The sequence below is a fragment of the Urocampus carinirostris genome, chromosome 12 (assembly GCF_059441175.1).
Source record: "Urocampus carinirostris isolate Australia breed hairy pipefish chromosome 12, RoL_Ucar_1.0, whole genome shotgun sequence".
Classification (NCBI taxonomy): Eukaryota; Metazoa; Chordata; class Actinopteri; order Syngnathiformes; family Syngnathidae; genus Urocampus; species Urocampus carinirostris.
The window spans coordinates 1247779-1269612 of NC_142360.1; the positions used below are offsets into that span (position 1 = coordinate 1247779).

Consider the following 21834-nt stretch of genomic DNA (forward strand, 5'->3'; position numbering starts at 1 on the left):
TTTAAAAAGCTGACCATGCGCCTTATAATACAGTGCGCCTTATTTATGGATCAATAGTAAGTCGCAAAGTCTTGCAACTAATCCAAGCAGCCGCGACTAGATTTCCCCCCGAACGCGAGTAGTCCGCAGTGTATGCTGGCATTTATATACCGGCGTTTCATTGGCTAACCAAGGTGTCAATCATTTGAATCGATCACTATTGGCTAAAGTTATTCGGAGGTAAAGGGGGCGGATCCTTTGTATCATTTACAGGCTCGCATAGGCTAAGGGGCAAAACAAAGCCTGCAATAGGCCGAAAAAGATGAATGTGAATAGCAAGTGTGGTTGTCTACGGCATAGAGGAAACATGTTTTACCATTCTGTATTTGTAAATATTTTACTCTCCTGGATTTACTACACTCACGGATATAAGAGGACCATGGTTGCACATTATTATTGAACACAACGACTTCGGTGAGCTTCTCCGGCTATATATTTTCCCAGTATCTTGTTTCAGACTGAACTCGATGTTTCTGTGATAAGCGGTGCAGATAATGGATGGAATGGAGTGTCTATTTTTAAATTAAACTCAATTCCAAGTGTTTATTGTCATATGCACCGTAAAGTTGCGAGCGAAAAAGAAAATAGAAACTAAGGAATGGTTGGCATTTCTTGAATCCCAAGACTTTAAGCTTCCGAATGATATTTGGAACGATGCATTTGAGTGACATCTTACGGACACCGCATCCGCACGTGTCTACGACACGTATTTGCTTCTTTGCAAGCTTTCGGAATGTTAAGGGGGTAATAAGTTTGACTGAACTATCTGACTGTTTTGTCGACGTTCCCATTGTAGCGCCTTATAATCCGGTGCGCCTTATGTATGTCAAATATAGGACCAAAAACTATTTTTTCGGGGTGCGCCCTATAATCCGGTGCGCCTTTTAGTGCGGAAAATACGGTAGTATGTCTCTCTCCTTATCCTTTCAAATTCCTTTTTCAAGTAAATCTTTTTCAAACCCAACAACAACCGAACCAAAAATAATGTCATTAGATAAAAATCCAACATTTCAAATATCGACAGACCATGCCTTGCAGCAGAGAAAGTGCATAGGAAATAGATATATTCAAACTCAGTTTGCTACGTTCTGATTTACTCTGCACATTGGTCTAAGCCAGATACCTGGCATCTTTTCTTAGATGCAAGTTCGTCAAAGTCTGGAGTCAGGCTCTGAGCTGAGGAAAGCCTCAGGACGAAGTAAAGGTGCTCATCAGTGAGTCGACTTCTGTGAGGGGTTTTGTTCACCTTCATCATAGAGAACAGTTGCTCACATAGATATGTGCTGCCAAACATTGAGAGCATCTGACCAGCTTGGATGCGTAATTGAGGCATTGTTTCGGGGAGGAAACATAGAAACTGCGGAGCACAATTAGAGTCATATTTTGATTGGAGCATGTTGCATTAGAGTTCAATTAGCTCCGTTTGGAGGCTGGTTGGTGCGCTTTCCATATCGATTGCAAACGGTTTACTGAGCAATTCAAATCCTTCCTGAGCTTCGAAGTCGGGAAAACTTGGCGCTGAGCGTTTATTTTTTCTGTGAACTGTGCGCTAGGTAGTATGGCAGGAGAAATTTGCGCTGCCATTGTTTGGCACCATGGAAAATAACCAAAGTTTCCATGCAGCATCTGAGTCTTCCACAGAGGCAACTTAGTTTTAAAGGCCCTCACAGCTGCTTAAATGTCTGTGATGACGTAGCTCCGTCCCTGAAGCTGCACGTTAAGCACATTGAGATGGTTTACAATGTCGGAGAAAAAAGCCAGCTCACACAGAAACTTTTCATCTTTCAGCTCTGTTGTGTCCTTCCCTTTGTTCTCCATATTTTAGGCCCATGGTATTTCTGCTCAAGCTCACGTTTCAAAATTCTTGCCTGTTATCTGGGCACACGATGTCGCAAACTTTGACCATGCACTTTGACAAACTCTCCCTCAGACTGATTTTGCGATCTCTGCTGCCACAAAAAAGCTGGCCTTTAACAGCAGCTTCACTTTTTGATTTTGCGTTCGTGAACAAGGTCTGCCTGCAAACCAGACTTTTCATCTCATCCCCCTTTTGCAGCTTCTGCTTTTGGTCCTGTTCCCTGTACTTTTCATAATGTTTCGTTTCATAGTGTCTCTTCTTATGTTTTACTCTTTTATTACAGGCACGCCAGTGCCGCACACAAGACAAACAGGCCAAAATACTAGCAAAGCATTGTGGATATTGTAGTATCAGCAGCACAGTATATACAGCGGGCTAGCTCTAATGCACATTTGGGATGATCCCGCGGGCAATTATAATCACACTGAGTTTGACACATATGCTCTAGATTGGGTGTGACAAACAGCAAGACAATCAGTTATTAATTCTACTGTTAGATGAATAAAGCATTAACGTAAAAAAGTGTAGTGACCCATATATATATTGATCTACCAGACAGTTTTACCATCTGTTTTGCGCATAAAAAACTAAACTGATGTGGTGCCCTCTTTTGGTTGCTGTATTTATTTTATTTGGCTTCCCTGTGACTTCAAAACCTCCCTCTCTCGAGTAAAATGAGAAAAATACACTTTATTAACTTTGTTCCCCCTAGTTCTAGAAATATTTGTCACCTGACCTCTGCTACTCAATTCCTCTCACTATTTGGTAATTGTTTGATTTAGTCTAAATCAATTTGTAAAATCTTTAAGATATTATTCAATTACAACTGCTGGTTACTGACCATTCACTGTAATCCAAGCTGTAGTACTTTCTTCACCGCAGATACAAGTGTATTCACCAGCATCTTCGAGAGTGACGTCAGTAATAGTCATCTCCAGCAGAAAATCTTTTTTCCTGATATGGTACTTTTCTCCTTGCCTCAACACCATCCCTCCTCTCCTCCACTCCACCAAATTGGCGTGTTTGTTAAGCTCACAATGGAGAAACACGCTGTTGCCTTCGGTCACATCCTTGTTGGACAGCATCACCATGAAATGTGGTGGTAAACCTAAAAAATAATATAAGTATTTACTGCCAAACAAAAACTGTTTTAACAGGTTGGTTCAACTTACTCTGGACCAACAACTCTGCTGTTGATTGACTGTCCCTGGTCTTGCAAATGTATTTGCCGGCATCACTATCTTGCACATTGTTAATAATCATCTTTGCGTATGGACCTTCTTGCGTCATCTCGTACTTAACGCCATTACTCAAAACCATGCGACCTTTCCTCCACTCTACTGGAGCTCCAGGCTTCGAAATCTCACAGCAGAAAAGCCCACTGCTGCCTTCCTTCACGTCCAAGTTCTGGAGTCCATGTTTGAATGTGACAAGAAGCGCTGTTTGGTAGAGCACATGCAGATTTTCATGCAGATAAGCATTGAGTATCAGAACATTCTTTTTGGTCTACTGACATTTTCATCTTACTTACGATTCACTTTGAGCTCGGCTGTGGTTTTTGCATCCCCTATAACACAGCTGTACCTCCCTGCATCCTCCACTTGAATGTTAAGGATAGTCATTTTAGCCATCTTCCCTTCAAGCTTTAGCTGGTACTTCCTCCATGGCATCTCCCCGGAGATTATTTTTCCATCTTTCTGCCACTCTACCCAGGCATCTGTTTTGGACACTTCACAATGCAACATCACACTGCTGCCCTCTTCGGCCTCTTGGCTTTTCAAACTTCGTTTAAACGTGGCGGGAACAGCTTTCCATAAAAGGAAAAAAATGTTCAGGTTTGTGGCATACAACCAAGAGAGTATATGTAGATAATATGTATGAGCTGCCGTGGATTGAAATCCCTGATTAGACCATTTTAGTCTCAAGATCTCAATACCTGACACACCAACAACTCTGATAGCATACCAATTACTTTAACAGTGGCCTTTGTTTTCTGGTCTCTGCAGATACAGGCGTAGATTCCGCTGTCCTCTGGCAGAGCATCTCTAATAATCAACTCCAGAACCGAGCCTTTCTGCTTCATCTGGCACTTTTCTCCATCTTCTAACAGCTCACCAGCTCGTGTCCACTCCACAGCAAATCCAGGCTTGGAGATTTCACAAGACAGCATGATGTTGTGTCCTTCCTTCACAAGAAGGTTTTGCAACTTTTGCTTGAATGTTATAGGGAGCGCTAAAAACCATAAGAACATGTGTTTTTTTAACATCAGAAATGTTGTATTTTGAAAAATGAATGTTAATACTGGGTAAATTCTGTACCATTCACTGTGAGGGTTGCAGTCGTTTCTATGCTCCCACAAATGCATGTGTAGATGTCACTATCTTCTGGTGTCACATCTAAAATCTTTAATTCAATAAGCGTGTCTCTTTGGCGGATGTGATATCTTTCACCATGCTTGATTAGCTTATCCCCCCTCTTTCTCCACTGGACAAAAAGAGAAGCTTTGGAGAGCTCACAGCGTAATACTGCAGTGCTGCCCTCCTCAAAGGTTACATTGCGCAGTTTCTGCTTAAAGGTCACCGGCAAAGCTGAGGAAGGGTCCGATTATTTACCACACAAAATTTTTTTTTTCAAGAATTTGATATTTTTTAGCGATATAACTTGGCTACCTTTGATTTTGACATTGGCTGATGTAACTTGATCAACACACAAACACTTGTATATCCCACTATCTTCAGGAACGGTTTTCCAAATCAAAAGCTCCAGAGTTGTCTCCCATCTTCTCATTTGGTATTTCACACAATTTTTTAGTGTTTCTTGGCCTTTCATCCATTCTATCCGTTCTCCAGATTTAGAGAGTTCACAGTGCAGGATAATATTGCTCCCTTCCTCTGCATGCATGTTCTTCAGTTGTTTTATGAATGTAATAGGAATTGCTGGAAGAAAAAATAATGGATGACCAAAACCGAAAAGGAAGTTGAAGAAGACCAAGATCAGGGAGATTAGTTAACCTTGTACTTTGAGCTTTGCAGTTGTTCGGTGGTTTCTGCACTGACAGCTGTACTCCCCTGAGTCCTCAGGCTTCAGAGCCTGGATTACCAGCGAATAAACTGTCTTTTTCTGTTTCATCACGTACTTTTCTCCAGGCCTGAGACTTTCAACACCTTTTATCCAATGAAACTGGACTCCTGGCACAGAGTACTCACAGGTCAAGGTAGCAGTTTCCCCTTCTCTGGACTCCACATTCTCCAGAGCTTTTGTAAACTCAGCTGGGATAGCTATCAAGAGGTTAGAGTAATAACATCAGGAACATTCATAAAGCACATTTGTTATCATTTTTTATTTTAATGGACAAAACGATACCCTTTACTGTGACAACAGCCCTTGTAGTTACAGATCCAGCACTGCACTCATACACCCCAGCGTCACTTTGGCAAACCTCTCGAATCGTTAGCCGAGCCTCACACCCCGAACGACTTGCAAAGTACCTTGACGAGTTCCACATCAAGCAGCAATCTTTGTACCATAAGATGTGGCATGGCTTTGAGGTCACACAGTACAAAACTAGACCCCCTCCTTCAATAGCCTCACAATCCTCGAGTGCTTTACAGATAGTTGGACGTCTCTCTGAAAAAGATAACGTGTCAAAGCTACAAAAAAAAAAAACGAATTTAGATAATAAGAACCAAACAAAGATAAAGCCTCACCTTTGACCAACAAAGAAGCATATGATCGTTTGTCCCCGGCTGAAAAGGAAATGGTACCAGTGTCTTTGCGGGCTAGTTGTCTAAAAGTCAGTGTGTGATAACCTCCCGCCAGTATCTGGATCTCATTGAGCTGATTATTGTAAAGCAGAGTCTCATCCAGGTACCATTTCACACCTGTGTAATCACAGGGACAGAGCTGACACTTGAATGTGACTGTGTCACCTTCAAGGCATTCAATGTCCTCTAGTTCATCCAGGATCACCACTTTCTGGCCTGACAAAGAAAAATAAATCGATTATAAATCTTAGTACTGTATTGTTACCAAAATCTAAACATTTCACCATTGAAATGGTTTGCGACTAGTTGGGCTCCGAATAGATCAAGTAAAGCAACATCAAGCATCTCTTGTCCGTCTCTCAGCCCCAAATACATCCTCTATGAAGGAAAAAAAATCCAGTGACCTAAATAATTCCAATACAAATGTTTAAATAATCTTTTTAGGCACCCAAAAAAGAGCAAAAGTTTAAATTGTTGTAATTGACGAAAATCAACAGTTGTTGCCCTCAGTCTCTTGAATATGCAAATGTTCCATGCCAAAAACTGAATTAATAATTTCCCTTTTTATTTTCTATTATACCTTTGTCAAAAAAAGTTTTACACCGGTTCTGTTTTGATCATAACTAAATGCTTTCTATAAAGAATGCTTATAATACCATGGTTGTTCTATTTGTGATCTCTCTTTGCATCACTATCAATACTAGCATCATTTTCGTTGGTCTCCACCCATGAAGCCAATCATGTTGCTGGTCCTTGATTCCCACACCTTTTAGATAGATAGATAGATAGATACTTTATTCATCCCCGAAGGGAAATTCACAGCATCCCTTTATGGTTAATCCACTTTATGTAACCTGGGAAATTCTTACAAAAAGGAAGGACTCAGGGGAGGCCTTTAGAACAGGCTAGATATATGTACATCTTGACTGTTTGAAAGGTCCTCTTCCCTATACAAGCTCAAAATACCTTCCTGGTGTCTTCTGTCCTTATTTTAAGCATCTGACACTAACACTAACACTTAACAATTGGCTTAATTGCTTGTGGTCATTTGTTCCGCTTTAGTTCTCCATTTTGCACTAAGTTGTCAATTGTTTTTTGCTAGCATTAATGTGGTTCATTTTCAAAGACCATACTTGTTCTCAATTGTCCAGGTTAGTCTCAATGGGCTCTGTTACATAGTGGTTCAAAGCGACAAAAACTTGTAGGGAAGGCGCAAAATAATGTGGTATACTGCGAGAACCACAACTGAGAGGAGAAACTCACAAAAAGTCATGAACGCACCCAGAAAAATATTGAATGACCATATTTTTAGTCTCTCAGTCGAAGTTAAGTATTTTTGGGCTATATTACTCCGGTATTTTTAGGGAAAAAAAGCTATGTTCTGAGCCTTAAAAATATAGGTAATAAGTGTCCATTACCCCCCACCCCCTCACCGTGAACAGACAGCTGTGCGCGGCTTTGCATGGTTCCAACGTCGCATGTGTAGATATCCGTGTCCTGCTTCTCCAGATAAGTGATAGTCAGTGACAGCACCACACCTTTTTGCCTCATGACATATTTTCGACTGGATCTCAGTTCCATCATGCCCTTCAGCCAGGTGACACACTTGGCCGGAAGTCTCGTTTCACACTCCAGGGTCACTTTACCTTTTTCCTCTGCTTTAGTGTCTTTTAATTCCTTGGCAAACGAGTGCTGCAGTTCTGAAAAGTGAACGCAATTGGAGTTGCCATATCAGTAATCTTGACTGAATGAGATTACCCGGAACATTTTTTCCCCCATTGTCTTACCTCGGACCTCTAGCTTGGCACAAGAGGCAACCCCATCAGCCTGACAGCAGTACTCTCCTGAATCTCTTATGGTGGTATTCTTGACTATCAGTCTTGATAGGTAGTTGTCCAAGCTCATTTCATACTTGTGACCCGGCCTGATTAAATGGCCATCTTTTAGCCATTTGATTGTGACCTCCGGTTTGGTGATCTCGCAACTCAGCTCTGCATCCTCTCCGGGCACAGTCTTAATGTTTACCAAGTCTCTAAAAATGTGTACTGGCCTCTCTGAAAAGTAAATTCAATACCTTAGGGTACAAACTTATTTTAAATAAATATAACACACCCACGGGATACGGCAACTATGACTTATGACATTTTTACTTAATGGTGTGGAATATGTTTTTTTATGGGCCCTCTTTACAGCATTTTCCCCACTATACAGTAGGCATCAACAACTAATTTTCCGTGTCCAAAAACGTATACAATTTAGAGTTAAGTCTTTAAAATGCCCTTTTGCTATTAGTTGATGTCATATAAAATGCTGGTCTTCTTTTGATTTGTGCCATGGCATCATGAAAATGATCCTATTGGCTGAAGTATCTCCCACAATGCCTTTTTCTTCATTCAGTTCAGAATCTCTTGTGCAGCATAATCTCTTGTGAGTTAGCAATACAATACTTAGTGATGCCAAAGGGAAAGGCAAAAACAACCATGGGAACCTCAGAGCAGATATAAGTCGTATCCCGGGGTCAACTGTAATTTATAAATGGCTGTTTACCGCTGACAAAAAGCATAGTCCTGCAGCTCAAGTCTTTAATCGTGAAGATAACCTCACCAGTGTCAGACAAAACAGCATCTTTAATCCTCAATTTGTATTTACGACCGTTGTTGATGACTGTAAAGTGATTGTTGCTGACAATTGCTTGACTGTTGATGGTCCAAAAAGGTTCCTCGCTGACATTGTGGGAGAGTTGACATTCAAAATTGCAGCTTTCCCCCTCTAGTATAGACATTGTCTTCAAGCGCTGGGTGAGTGTGATATGTAAATCTGTGAATAGAGCAGATATGCATGTGTAGTCATGTTTTTTTTTTTTGTTTGTTTGGGTTTTTTGCACTGCTTTTCAACCCACCATGAACAATAACTTTAGCCTTGGTCTGGCTGGTGCCCAGATCACAGGTGTACTGTCCAGAATCCTGTTTTCTCAAGCAATGAATAATCAGAGCCAAGGACCTCCCATAGTGGCACAACTCATGCTTTTCATCAGATCTAAGGACAATGCCATTTTTCATCCATACTGGCATTGCAGACTCTTTGGAAATTTCACACTGGAGGCACACCTCCCCTTGTTCTTCCCCAACTACATCCTCCAGAGGTCTTAGGAAGACTGCAGGCCGCTCTAAAGACAACAGAATCTGTAGCTTAGAATTTATGTAAGTATATCTATGAAAAAACACATATCAGCAGGGATCTGGCACACGGTTTGTCCTGGGCCTCTACACCTGGGCCTCATGATTCAAACTTTTTAAATTGACTGGCTCTACAGGCAGAGATTGTTTGGGTCAGATTTGTTTCTGGACATTTTGTTAATTGTTTTAGACCACTGGTTTGGTTTTGTTCCTTACTTTTTTCCTGATTTTTTTTTAATATAAAACTCATTTGGGCATGCCTGCCTCATTTCCTACCTCCCTGCATCGTGAGTCCACACCCAAATCATAACAGAATGAGCAGACCATCAAAAGACCTTGTGGGAAGCTTCCACAACTCTGCTATGGGTCCATGCAGATTCCTGTTCTGGTGGCGAAGGTTCCTTAGCCACTTCTGTTTACCGTTCAGGTGGACCTCTCTTCTCTCCTCAGGCGCAGATAGTCCCTTGGCAGCTTATGTTCCCTGTGCCGCCTGCAAAGGTCTCCCTTCCATCAACGTCCGTGGTTCCGGCGGCAAAGGTTCCTCGGTCACCCACGTCCCTTGTTTCAGTGGTGAATTTCCTACTGCCACCCACATCCCCAGTTCTGGCGGGTAATGACTGTACCCACAGCCTCCATGCTACCTTCCGCCTTCAGGCTTGGGACTGTAATTTATTTTCTTTTTTGGGCCGTCCGGAACCATACCCTTGAGGGGTGTAATATCAGGATCAGGCACACCCTTTTGCCTGTAGAGTGTGCCAAACTTGGGTGTAAAGTGCCCACCTACACACCATTACATCAGGTTTATTATTTTGTTTCTCTTTTCTGGTTTGGACAATTAGATAGTTGCTTTCAATCCACTGGTTTGTTTTTGTTTGTTTCAAACTGTGTTCCTGGATTTTGTTATTCAAATACCATCTTTATTTTCCATCTCTCCATCTAGTATCTAAAGCGTTTATCCTCAGTAGGGTCGCGGGGTTGCTGGAGCCCATTCCGGCTATCTTCTGGCAGTGGGCAGGGGACACCCTGAACTGGTTGCCAGTCAGTTGCAGGGCATACAGAGGCAGACAACTCACTCGCTCATTCATAACGAGGGACAATTTGGACCAGCCAATTAACCTGACATGCATGTTTTTGGAATGTGGGAGAAAACCGGAGTGCCCGGAGGAAACCCATGCAAGCACGGGGAGAACATGCAAACTCCACACAGGAAGGTTCGATCTCTTGACCTCAGAACTGTGCCGCACACATGCTGACCACTACGCTGCTGTGCTGCCCTATCCTTATTTCAGAACACCCAAATTGTAATAATAACAGAAAAAATATTTTATTTTATCTGACCTTTGACGTTTAAAGTTGTTGTCTCTGAAAGCAGACCAGCTTTAAAAGTGACTTGGCTGTGTTGGGGTCTCAATTTCTTAAGGACAAGTATGTGCATGGTCCCCATGTGTTGGATCCTGTTCTGAGCATTGCAATAGAGGCGGACATTGTTGAGGAGCCACTCCACGTTGGCAACCACATAGTTGAGCTCACAAGCAAAAGTGGCATCCCTTTCCTCTTCGAGTTCCTCTGGTTCGAGATGTTTGACCAGTTTCAGCTTTCGCACTGTGACGAAAAAAGAATGAATCCAATACTAGCACTTACACGTATCATACGTAACCCACATACCTTCGACCTTAACATGCGCTGTGCTCTGTGAACCCCCTGCAACACAACGATACTGCCCTGCATCCATCCCGACCAAACCGTGGATTGTCAGCTCTGCATGTCTCCTATTTTTCCTCATGCTATACTTGTTTGAAGTCTTCAGAGCTGTACGACCTTTAAACCATCTCACTACCCTTGGGGAGGGGGCAAATTCGCAGCTCAGAGTGACAGAGCTGTTTTCATTTGCTTCTACATCCTCCAAATTGCGGACGACTTGGAAGGGGCGCTCTACAGGGAGAGAGAGACAGTTTACTAGCTGAAAGTGATACTTTCACTCTTCCAATGATCACACGGAGGTTGTCCTTGGGGGAGGGAAAATGTACCAACCTTTTACCGTAAGCTCAGCAGAAGAACGGCTTTTCCCAGCGACAAAAACTACTGGCCCCGACATGGAGCTGTCGGTGGAGGTGAGGCAGAGACTATGGAGGTTACCCTCTCTGTAGATATCTACATCCTCACTTGGTTCCAACACCTTCCCCTTCAGAGTCCATCTAGGTGGCCTTACAGACTTTAGGCTGGTCTCCACTTGGAAAAGTGCCAACTCTGGTTCTGTCACTTCCACTGGGCTCATTCCCTGAGCGATGCTCATAGCCTGCTCTGCATGGACAGTCATAATATGAAGAAAACATTGACACAAACGCCAACTTACTTCCAACGGTTTCATTACTTCTACATACTGTTTACGTACAGTGGTAAGTAAAACATATCTGAACCTTTTAGAATTTCTCACATTTCTACAGACAGGTTTCAGATATGTTTTCATTCCACTGTAACCTTGAAGACACTTTTGTGTCTGCAGTTCCTGCACATATCTCACCCTCAACTAAAAGCTGACAACAGGTTTTGTCATCTCCCGTGTCACAGGTGTAGGTGTCTTCGTCGGAAGAGCAGATGTCGTCGATGGTGAGCTGCCTGTAAACGTCTTGGCTGACGAGTTGATACTTTTTGCTGGATACGAGCTCCTTGTTGTTCTTGTACCACTTGACTTGTGCATTGGCTCGAGAAACTTGGCACTCCAGCAGACCTCTATGGTGATACATGGCGATCTTGACCCTTAGAGGGCGCACTATCTGGACTGGCAGCTCTGACGATTAGAAGAACAAGCTTCGTCCAGAACAGTAGACTCCCAGGATACAGTAACCTTGCCTTATGAAGTTTTCCCTCTACAGTCTGTAATAACATGTTTTGTCCCCTCTTTTGGCATTTTTAATACTGTATGACATCAGAGCGTATAAAATTCAAACTTTGGGTTTTTTGTGCTTATAGCAAGTTACGTCTATAACGTCCCTATCTGATATTTGTCAGTGTCATAGAAAATGCTGGTCTGGTGGTTTGCACTAGGACATCATTAAATCCAGATAAGGTATTGGCCAAAATACCTCACATAACAACTTTATAATGTTCTTTTTAAAGACTTTGTGAGTTGGTAGGGCAGTATTGTAATTTTTGTACTGCATTTATTCGCTATGGATCCCAAAACTAGCAGTGAAGCTGAAGAGAGAAGAAAAAAAAAAAAATAACAACAAAAAAGGAATCTTGCTAATATCAAGAAATATGAAGAAGGCCCACAAATTGTTACTCTTACTAAGCAACCAATCGTTGATCTGGACTCTTATAAAAAGGAGGCGATTAATGCAATGCATTATTTTAACTGGATGACAATCCTTTTAAAGGGAAGTATGAAATTCGTTTATTTTTTAAATCTGCCATTACACCCAAGGCCCCCACCCCCAAACCACCCTACACCCGGCCCACAGTATCCACCAGATATTCCACTGAACAAGCACAAGTCACGTCACACAAAATGTGAATCAGATTTTTCCTTTTTCCTTTACATGTCAAGTCAAGTCAAGTCAAGTCATTTTTATTTGTATAGCCCTAAATCACGAAGAGTCTCAAAGGGCTTCACAGATTGTTACACTATATTACACAAACTATTTTCAACCGACAAGAGGAGTAGGTTATTCGTATGTATATTTATTAATATTATTATTCAAGTATGCAAACATATATTACCCATACGTAGTACTTACTATACACTGTTTTGCAAATGTTTCCAAATGCTTTTATCGGGGCTACCAAGGATTAGAAAGGCACTAACTAATTAGCTTAGCTTTCCATTGTCCGCTACACATCATTTCACTTTTCTTTCCCCACCTCAGAATGGATACATGTCGTGTCACAGGGATTTACTGCACCTAAAAAATAAATGTTAACCTATCTTTTTGTGTACAAAATTCCATTCCACCGATCTTATGGTAAAAGCTTGGGCTGCCAAGAGTCTAACCTTTTACGGTAAGAGTTGCGTAAGATGAGACACGTTCCGCAGTGAAACGGATTTCTCCTGCATGTTCCGGCCTGACCGACTTAAAAGACAAAGTGTGGGTTTTTCCTGAAAATAGTGTCAGAAAAGAAGTAATACCATTCTGCAAGAATCTCATGAAGTATGTTCTCACATTAGAAGTAAGAATGGGCTGATTATACCTTGATGCCGGATCTTTATGTTGTCTCCAGATCGGATCCTGCAGTCGTCTCTGTACCATCGCCCGTCCACGTCCAATTGGTTGACTTCACATGAGAAGCTGACAGATTGACGTTCAATAGAATCCACATCATGTAGTTCCTGAACAATGTGGAGGTCCCTGGCTGGTAGGAAATCCCAAAAACGATTTTTATGACCTTTTTGGTCTCAAGCACATGGACTTCAAAAGATCTCCATGGAATACTCTGGCCTACCTTTTACAGAGAGTCTGCCAGATGTATGAATGCCATTGGCCTGGAACGAAATCAGGCCTACATCTGCTAGCGCCACTCGTTTCAATATAAGAGAATGCGTCTTTCCATGTGCACTAATGCAACAGTTGGGCTTGGACTTTAGTCGCATACCATTCTTGGTCCACACTCCATCAATATAAGACAGGTTAAGTGTGACTTCAAATGAGCAGCTCTCGCACTCCAACACTTCCACATCATTTAAGCCTTTCACCACCTGCAGACGGTTCTCTGAACCAAGAACATTAAAGGTTTGTTCATCAATGTCCAAAATACGAGCAAATAAAATAAATAAGGTACTTACTTTTGGCTAATACTATTCCTCCAGGTATGTTGTTGTCTACCATAATTCTCTAAATGTCTTCTTTCAGTCCAGGACTGGTAACACGTTTGAGCAAAAACTACGTTTCATTACTGCAAAACACAGTGTGATTGTTATTTTTGTTTTTGTTATTTGCCAAGAAACAGTATCAAAGTGAGTTTGGCCAGATTATTTGGGGGTCAAGTTTAATAATCCGCTAAGTAAATTCTGTAATCAAAATGTCAAGGTGGCCGTTTTGGATGTTAAATCTCTCAGAATTTTCTATTATGGAAATAACTTGTTTTTATATTCCTAAATACATAAACAATCTTTCTCACACACACACACACACACACACACACACACACACACACATAAAACAACGTTTCAATAATCAGTCTAATTATATCTCTTGTACGTTTATCAATCTTATATTCTTTTATTGTGAAGTGTTCATGTGCGCTGTTTTTCCCTGACGTATAATAAATCACGCCCACGTTGTGGGCGGGGTCTCTTTCCCTTCTCTTACAACCATCATGGAGGAAGTGAGTAATTCTGCTCTTGGTATCACGGTTAGTGTTTAACAATATACATATGTATTTTATTTGTGTAAATATAGCCACAAAATAGTCTTAATAATGACTAACTTTAACAAATGGTGCCGAAGCTTCCGGTTGTACTGCGTTTTTATTCGATGCACAAGGATTGGGATGAAGAATTTGTTAGCACATGTAAGAGCACATGGTTAGCAACCGAGACTAGCATCCTAATAATGCTTTGGAGTCGACTAAAGGCAGGCTACATTCGGACCAGAGTGCTGTATTTGCTCAAGTAAAATGCATTTATTAAAATATATATTTTGAATAATTTTAAGAAGTCATTTTGTAATGAAATAATCCGGGTTTGGGTCGTTGTGAAGCTTAGGAGCGCGCTAGACAGCATGTAATGCAACTAAATTCCTAGGTACAAAGAGAAATGAAAGATACTCTACAATCTAAGAGAATGCCAGTTGAATTAGGGCGCATTCTGTTATTCAAACCATATCTTTAGTTTGAAACGGTTCGGATGTATGAGACGGGTAAATCAAACGTTATGTAGGTGCGTAATAACTTACAAGAGTCTGCTCACAAGCCCAAAAAATGCACGTTCCTGTTCAGTTAAAATGCCGTGGAGAAATATGACAAAGGGCGACGGCGCCCTCTTTAATTAAATTAAAAGTTAAGGTCCGTGGTTTCGCGGCGTTTCTCCTGAGGAAAATTGTGTAAAAAAAAACAACCAAAACGCATGGCTTCAATGTGCACTGAAATTAAATTAAACTAATTTTTGTGGGCCCTCTGTCTGTCATCTATGTTGTCATCCTTTCCTATCACGCTTAAATTCCAATGTTTTATGTTGTCTTTTGTATTTTGAAAATATCGGAGGAAAAAAAGAGACGCAAATTCAGTGCTCTTTGAATCGAGAAAAAGGGTTTTTTTTTAAGAGTAAGACCGTTTAAAATATATTGTATTGGGTGGAACCGATAGCACATCTCGTGAGGAATTGAAAACGTTCGCTTTTGGGAAAATCGGCGTTTCACGCGAAAGGTACGCAACATAATGCCCGCGGGCCTATGGGGTTCGCAAAAAATATTTTTTTCGGTCCAAATTTTTTTGTTTTTTCAATTGGAAAACGATAAATTCAGGAGGGAAAAGTTTAGAAAAATTATGTTTGAGTTATTTTAGATGCGTTAAATTAAGTTAATGCCAGAATAACACTTACCAAAGATACAATAACAAAAAAAGATAAAATATTCAGGTTTTCAGTTCAAAACTGGAAAATGAAGGACTGTTAAGAGGAGGAAAAATCAAATTGAGCGATTTGGAATACATTATTTGAGATAAAAGCATTTTTATACAAAATTATTGAAAAAGAGCGAATAAATACTTTCTTTTCAATTAATATGGAGGAAAAATTCATTGAGTGGAACACAAATGAGTAAAATGACAAGTTGTAGATCAATACACATCATTTTTACATTAAATAGGTGAAGCTAAAATATTAGATTTCATTGGTTTGAAGAAAAAAAGCTAAAATTAAGTGAGATGGTTATACGTCAATTTCCCATTAAACTGGTAAGCTAAATTGCCAGTGTTAGAGGGTGCAGAAGGAAAAAATGTTGGGTTGAGAATGAATTGTTGGCAAAGCAGGTATGGAAGTTACATATACAAAAAGATGAGAGTTAGTAGATGGAAGTAAAAACGGGAAAAGAAAGTAGAGCAAGGAGAATACAAATTAGAAAAGGAAGAAATGTAAAAGGAGAGTTATTTAAATGAAAATAATTCGTGTATAATACAAGATAATTATACAGAATAGTTTAAAAAGAAAGAATACTTAGCTAACAAAACAAATCATTTCTCGTTGAATATGCGAATAGCAAAAGGGTAATAACTTTTAAGTTGTGTAGTTTTGCTCCTAATAAAGCAAGGACGAGTAAAGCAAAGAAGACGACTGGAAACCGTCCATAATTTTAGTGTCCATCTTCTCGTTCGTTTGTAAATGGACAAATTCAAAAGAGGCGTAATGCGTATAAAGATTATTTCCTTAGTTTTTTCTCATATTCAACAATAGATTACTCTCAATAAAATAATCAAAATTTTGAAAGAAGTTTGAAAATGACGACAAATTAACACAGAAAAGAAAATTCGAGACTAGAAATTATTTATAACGTAGCTGAAGCTATTTCAGTCACTGAATGAAATGTTTTTTTTTAAAGAAAAGAAAAAAAATGAGTATTAATAGTCTGGCCAGATCATGTTAATTTGTATAGCCTTAATCACAAGGGATCTCGAAGGGTTGCATAAAATAAAGACTATTGCTCAGAATAAAGACTATTGCTTAGAATAAAGACTATTGCATAGAACAAAGACTATTGCATAGAACAAAGACTATTGCATAGAACAAAGACTATAGCTTAGAACAAATTCTTGCTTGGGGTTGTCCATCGATTCGATGACGACCATCTTCTTTTAATTGTGAGTCTGCTGATGTTTGAACAGTCCGATCCTGGATCCACAGATGCGGTTACAGACAGAGCATGTGAAGGGGGTGCTGGGGGGAGCAGGGGTGGCCTGGCGAGCATCTCTCTTTGCACGCTTTGCTGCACGGTGTTGCATGCGCTGTTCCTCCATGTAATCCACTCCCTGTGAGCAGTGGGAGCGCTAGAGGTCTCGGCAGGAAGCAAGTTCCTCCAGTGAGGAGGTGTTTATCCAACATCTCTTCAGGATGTTCTTCATTTGGTCTTTGAACCGCTTCTTCTGCCCACCAGCACTGCGTTGGCCTAGATGTAACTGACCATAGAGGATACGGCGTGGCAGTCTGTGGCTGGGCATTCGAACAACATGCCCCAGCCACCAGAGTTGGCGTTGGGCCATAATGGATTCCATGCTGCAGCTGCCTGCCCTCTCCAACACCTCTGTGTGCGGCACGCTGTCCCTCCATCTGATGCCAAGGTTCTTCTGAAGACATCTTACATGGAAGGTCTCCAGGCTCTTCAGATGGCGGCTGTAGATAGTCCATGCCTCACATCCATACAGTAATGTAGTGATGCATACAGCTCTGTAGACCAGCATTTTGGTGTGGAGTCTAAGGTTGTTGTTTTGAAAGACCCTTCTCCTTAGTCGACCGAAAGATGCTGATGCTTGCTTGAGACGGCTCTGGATCTCATCATCCAATGAGCAGGTGTCAGACACTATGCTCCCCAGATATTTGAAGGTGGGCACCATGAGCAGGTGTTGCCCTGCTGCTGTGAGGATTATTGGGTTTGGTAAGAGGTCAGCACTGGACTGACAGAGTACCTCTGTCTTCTGGGTGTGGATCGTCAGTCCCATTCTGGTGTATGCAGTTATAGCTGCCGAGAGAATGTTTTGCAGAGCCTCTGGTGTATGGGCAACCAGGGCACAGTCATCAGCATACTGTAGCTCAATGATGGTCTCTGAAGTAGGCTTGGTAGTTGCCTGTAGCCTCCTGATGTTAAACAGGTTACCATCAACCCTGAAGTTGATGGTAACTCCAGCCTCTTCTCCATCCTTCTACGTAGCAGTGTTGTAACAGACAAGGAAGATGTTGAAGAGAACTGGAGCCAGCACACAGCCTTGCCTCACTCCATGATAATAATATAGTATAAATACGAGTCAACAAAATAATTCATAAGTGACAAGTATGCATTGCTTTATATTGAATCAATAACAAAACATTGATTATGATTACAGAGAGAGGAAAATACTATTAGAAAGTTGTTGACATTGAGTTCGATATGGCATTTTTTTAGTTTTTTTCTTTTGATGACTAGATAGTGTGAGGGTTTGGAATTTTGACGAATTTTAGCCTAAAGGACTGGATCCTCTGGGAGGACAATTGATTCCACACTGAATTTTTTAGAATGAGTGTTACGATTGACAAATGATTAATAAATGTGTAACAAATACCGACTTATGATTTGGTTAAGTTTAAAGGAAACAGTGTCCATGGAAAAGCATTTTTTAGAAGACAATGAGAAACAAATTGATCAATCCTGGAAAGGATCATAGGAATTAAAAATAACAGATTCATTGATTTCGAGACATGTCATGATAATTTAAAAATGTAACTGCACGGGAAATTAATGGATAGAAATTGATTAAACTTAGATAATGTCTACTAGTACTTAAATTTTGAGAAAAATTTAAGACATTGAATAATCCGGCCAATTTACCAAGGCATCCCAGTACGTAAGCACGATAGAATTGATGAGACTCTAAGTGCCACTGAATTCCTCAAGACTTTTTTTTTTTTGAAAGTCAATGCACTTTCCAAAGGACATATAAACCTGTCAAAAAGAGGGCACGGACAAAATGCTTTTTGCTGTGAGGGGAACTCAGTTGAGAAATTAACAAAGACATTATTCATCCATTGTGTGCGCCGCTTATCAACAGCAAGGCCAAGGGGGTGATGGAGCACATCCCAGCTGCGCTCATCAACAACGAGATCACGGGGGTGATGGAGCACACCCCAGCTGCTTTTCAGACAGCTAACAGGAGATTCCTGGACTTGTTTTGAGTGGAACTGACAAAAAAGACAATAAAGTCATTTTGTGTTTGACATGGACACATTTTGAAAAAGTATTTTTGATGAGCCAAAAGCAACATTCAAGTGGTGAATGCAATGTGGAATACGCAAATCAAAGACTAAAACACAACAACATTCAAGAATACGTCTGCTTGAAGTTATATAGAGTCTTGTTAATACAAAGTGTATATGTACGCGAGGAAGATTGATACATTTCTTGCAAAATTATAAATGCTATCTTATTTCACTTGTATTCATCAATAGTAAACTGAAGTTTACTATTTAGAGACATTCAGTAAAATAAAAGTTAAAACCTAGTTTTGTCCGCAATTGATGAAAAATTGTCTTCTGAATAAGCTCTCCATATAACTGTCAGACAGGACGAAAGGAAGACTGTGATCAATTGTGCTCGTTTCTTGGTTTTATTGAAAGGAGGGAAATGACAAGGTGGGATTCTTCGATCCGTTGGTTGGCGGATTGACGGAACTTGACAGGCGGGTGAAGGCTTGGCGGGAATGGTCGCGCACAGGCGTAATCGTAGTGTTCGGAAAAGAGTTCAGGAGTCAGACGGGCAGGGCAGATTTACAGAAACGGGTCGGCAACGGAGATCAATCAGAAGAGAACAGGGAGCAGGCAAAGAGTCAGAGGTACGGGCTTACTGAGCTGAAGGCAACAGGTAGCATGAGTACAATCGGATAAAAGTGTTACCGAAAGCTGGGGATTTAAATGTACAGGGTGCGCCAATCAGCTGTCCTGGCTGTTGGCGCCAAATCCTGAACACAGGTGTTCCCGATCCGGGTGATTGTGACAATAACTGGTTTTTGAAATTCAAATTACAAAATTTGGACGGATAGGAAAATATTACACAAAAGAAATGTTATAATATAACAAAATTAAAATGTTTGTCAAATTGATTAACAATAATCAATTAGAATAACCATTCACCATTAGTTTATCGCCCACATTGAAAACATTTTTGGATGGTATTTTTCATTTTTGGCAAAATCATTCACTTTGAGCGTGAATTACCTGCTTTCTTTGCAAAATACTGTTATTTTGAACAAATTTACTTACTGAAAAGATAATACATAGGTTATAATTTTTACAAAAGGCAAAACAAAGAGTGAATCATAACAATAAAAACGTGTTTTATTGGGCTAAATTGATAATTTAACAATCTACCCAAGTCATCTGCCTTGAGGGGGATGGCCAACAGCAAGACAACACATTGAAAATCAAAAGAAAATGCTAATAAAAAGTGCATACATAATTTTTTTCGAATATGATCAATCCACAAAAAAAAAAACACTCAATCACTAAAATCAGGGTGAATGATATTGACAAGAATAATGGTTAAACTGATTCAGTGACTTGAATTAGTGAAAAAGCAAAATTTAAGATTTAGAACTACCAATTTAAAAAATAAATTGTTTATCTTCGAGGTGGAGTTTTGGGATATAATGCTCAAAATGGATATGGCAACTTATAGTGGGGTTTTTGCTTTCACTTATAATAAATATAAACATAACTTAAGAAAATATACGAATCAATAAATGAATTAGTTGTTTTTTTAAGTTAAATTGAGCCACAAGAAGTGTCTCAACAGGCGGGAATAGAATTAAATATGGTTAGCATAAACTGTAAAAAATAAAGAAAAATTAAGTCCTTCTAACTAGAGGTAAGATCGGGCCCAAAAAAAGCACCCGAACCCGACGCAGGCCCGAGGGGTATTAAACCCGACCCGGACCCGGCCCGACTAATTAACTGGATTTGCTGGCCCGGCCCGAGGGGGCCCGAAATTACATATTTTATTTATAAGGAGGGGTGATTTATGATAACAAATTAAACTCTGCCTTTTGTTACAACATCTAGGCCTAAGTTAAATAAAACTGTTTAAACATTTACATCTTTTATATTTCTGTGTCTGCACTGCACATGTTACATTAAGCGACAATCTGTCATTGACGTTTTTTTTTTGAGGTAGCGAAAACATTTAAAGGCGTCCGTCATTTTGACGACTTGATCATTGGGCCATATTTCACAGCAGCAGTAGTAGTACGTCCTTAAGATTTTAGCGCAGCACTTACATTGAGAGGGGATGTTGACGTGTTGTGCCGACTCCTATGCAAATCCCCCCCCCCCCCCCCTCCCCGATCGTATTCTATATAAAACGCTTATTAAAACAATAAAGCGAGCAATAGATGTCTGACGTACATTACTTTTGCCAGGACAGCTTTTTAAATGTCTGAACAGCGTCGAGGTCCCAGGCTTTTTGCTATCGTATACGAGCAAATTGCCACATTGACACTCAGCGAAGCCAACGCAAGTCTCTGTATCATTTTCTACTACCAATTTGAAAGTGCTCCACATTTGACTCTTACCAGAGTGCGTTTTCGTCGTCAGTTCAGTTATCCTTAACTTCTTGTTGGTCCGACTCCATATTGGGGATACCAGGCCAAAATCACGCGAATTTGCGGAGGGGAAGATTATTAAGAGGACAGCATTGACGTCACGTCACGTGCACAGAGCACAGAGCTCTGGCTCCGTTAAAAGCAATTACAGCTCCTTCTCCGTTTTATCCAAATTATTTATTTTATAACAAGTATTCCTTGGTCTAGTATCCATACATAGTTTAAGTATACATTTTTAATGAACATTTAACACATTATTAATTAATAATAAAAAAAAAAAAAAAAAAAAAAAAAAAAAAAAAAAAAGCAGGACCGAACCCGACCCGGCCCGACCGTATGACTGACATTTCAGGGCCCGACCCGGCCCGATATTGCCTCGGGTTCGGGTTCGGGTTCGGGCTCGGGCCATAAATCTTACCTCTACTTCTAACTATCCTTTTTTCCATCTATAGCTTTCCCTAAATATCCATTTCTACGGTGTTCATTTATGCTTCTCTCATCCACACAGGAGATAGTGACCCCTGCTGACCAGATGACGTAGTTCTGTCAGCCCAGGGAGTTTCAAACTTAACTTTTCTTCACAAGGGCAGTGGTCAGGACTCTGGGGAGTGTGCCAGCACTCTTGCCATCAACTGTATCTCCTACACACGTCCGCCTCGAGGCAGGAGGCTTTTGTCATCTCAGGGAAGAAGCTAGTTTGCCAGATCTGAAAAGAGGTGTGGTCCAA

At 40.6% G+C, this 21834-nt stretch overlaps 1 protein-coding gene across 1 annotated transcript in view; it reads right to left on the reverse strand.

Moving 5' to 3' along the window:
• obscna (obscurin, cytoskeletal calmodulin and titin-interacting RhoGEF a) overlaps positions 1–21834 on the reverse strand; it is an 81846-nt gene that overhangs the window by 47873 nt on the left and 12139 nt on the right. Inside the window, exons 2-22 of the mRNA XM_088350158.1 lie at positions 13618–13727; positions 13278–13544; positions 13026–13187; positions 12829–12933; positions 11359–11625; positions 10869–11138; positions 10503–10769; positions 10176–10439; positions 8561–8827; positions 8209–8478; positions 7449–7715; positions 7095–7361; positions 5605–5877; positions 5261–5524; positions 4909–5175; positions 4567–4833; positions 4216–4485; positions 3863–4129; positions 3429–3704; positions 3070–3336; positions 2739–3005 (exon numbers count right to left, since the gene is read on the reverse strand). Of these exons, the coding sequence (XP_088206284.1) occupies positions 2739–3005; positions 3070–3336; positions 3429–3704; positions 3863–4129; positions 4216–4485; positions 4567–4833; positions 4909–5175; positions 5261–5524; positions 5605–5877; positions 7095–7361; positions 7449–7715; positions 8209–8478; positions 8561–8827; positions 10176–10439; positions 10503–10769; positions 10869–11138; positions 11359–11625; positions 12829–12933; positions 13026–13187; positions 13278–13544; positions 13618–13660 (5134 nt within the window). The 5' untranslated portion in view covers positions 13661–13727. The remainder of the gene's footprint in view (positions 1–2738; positions 3006–3069; positions 3337–3428; positions 3705–3862; positions 4130–4215; positions 4486–4566; positions 4834–4908; positions 5176–5260; positions 5525–5604; positions 5878–7094; positions 7362–7448; positions 7716–8208; positions 8479–8560; positions 8828–10175; positions 10440–10502; positions 10770–10868; positions 11139–11358; positions 11626–12828; positions 12934–13025; positions 13188–13277; positions 13545–13617; positions 13728–21834) is intronic.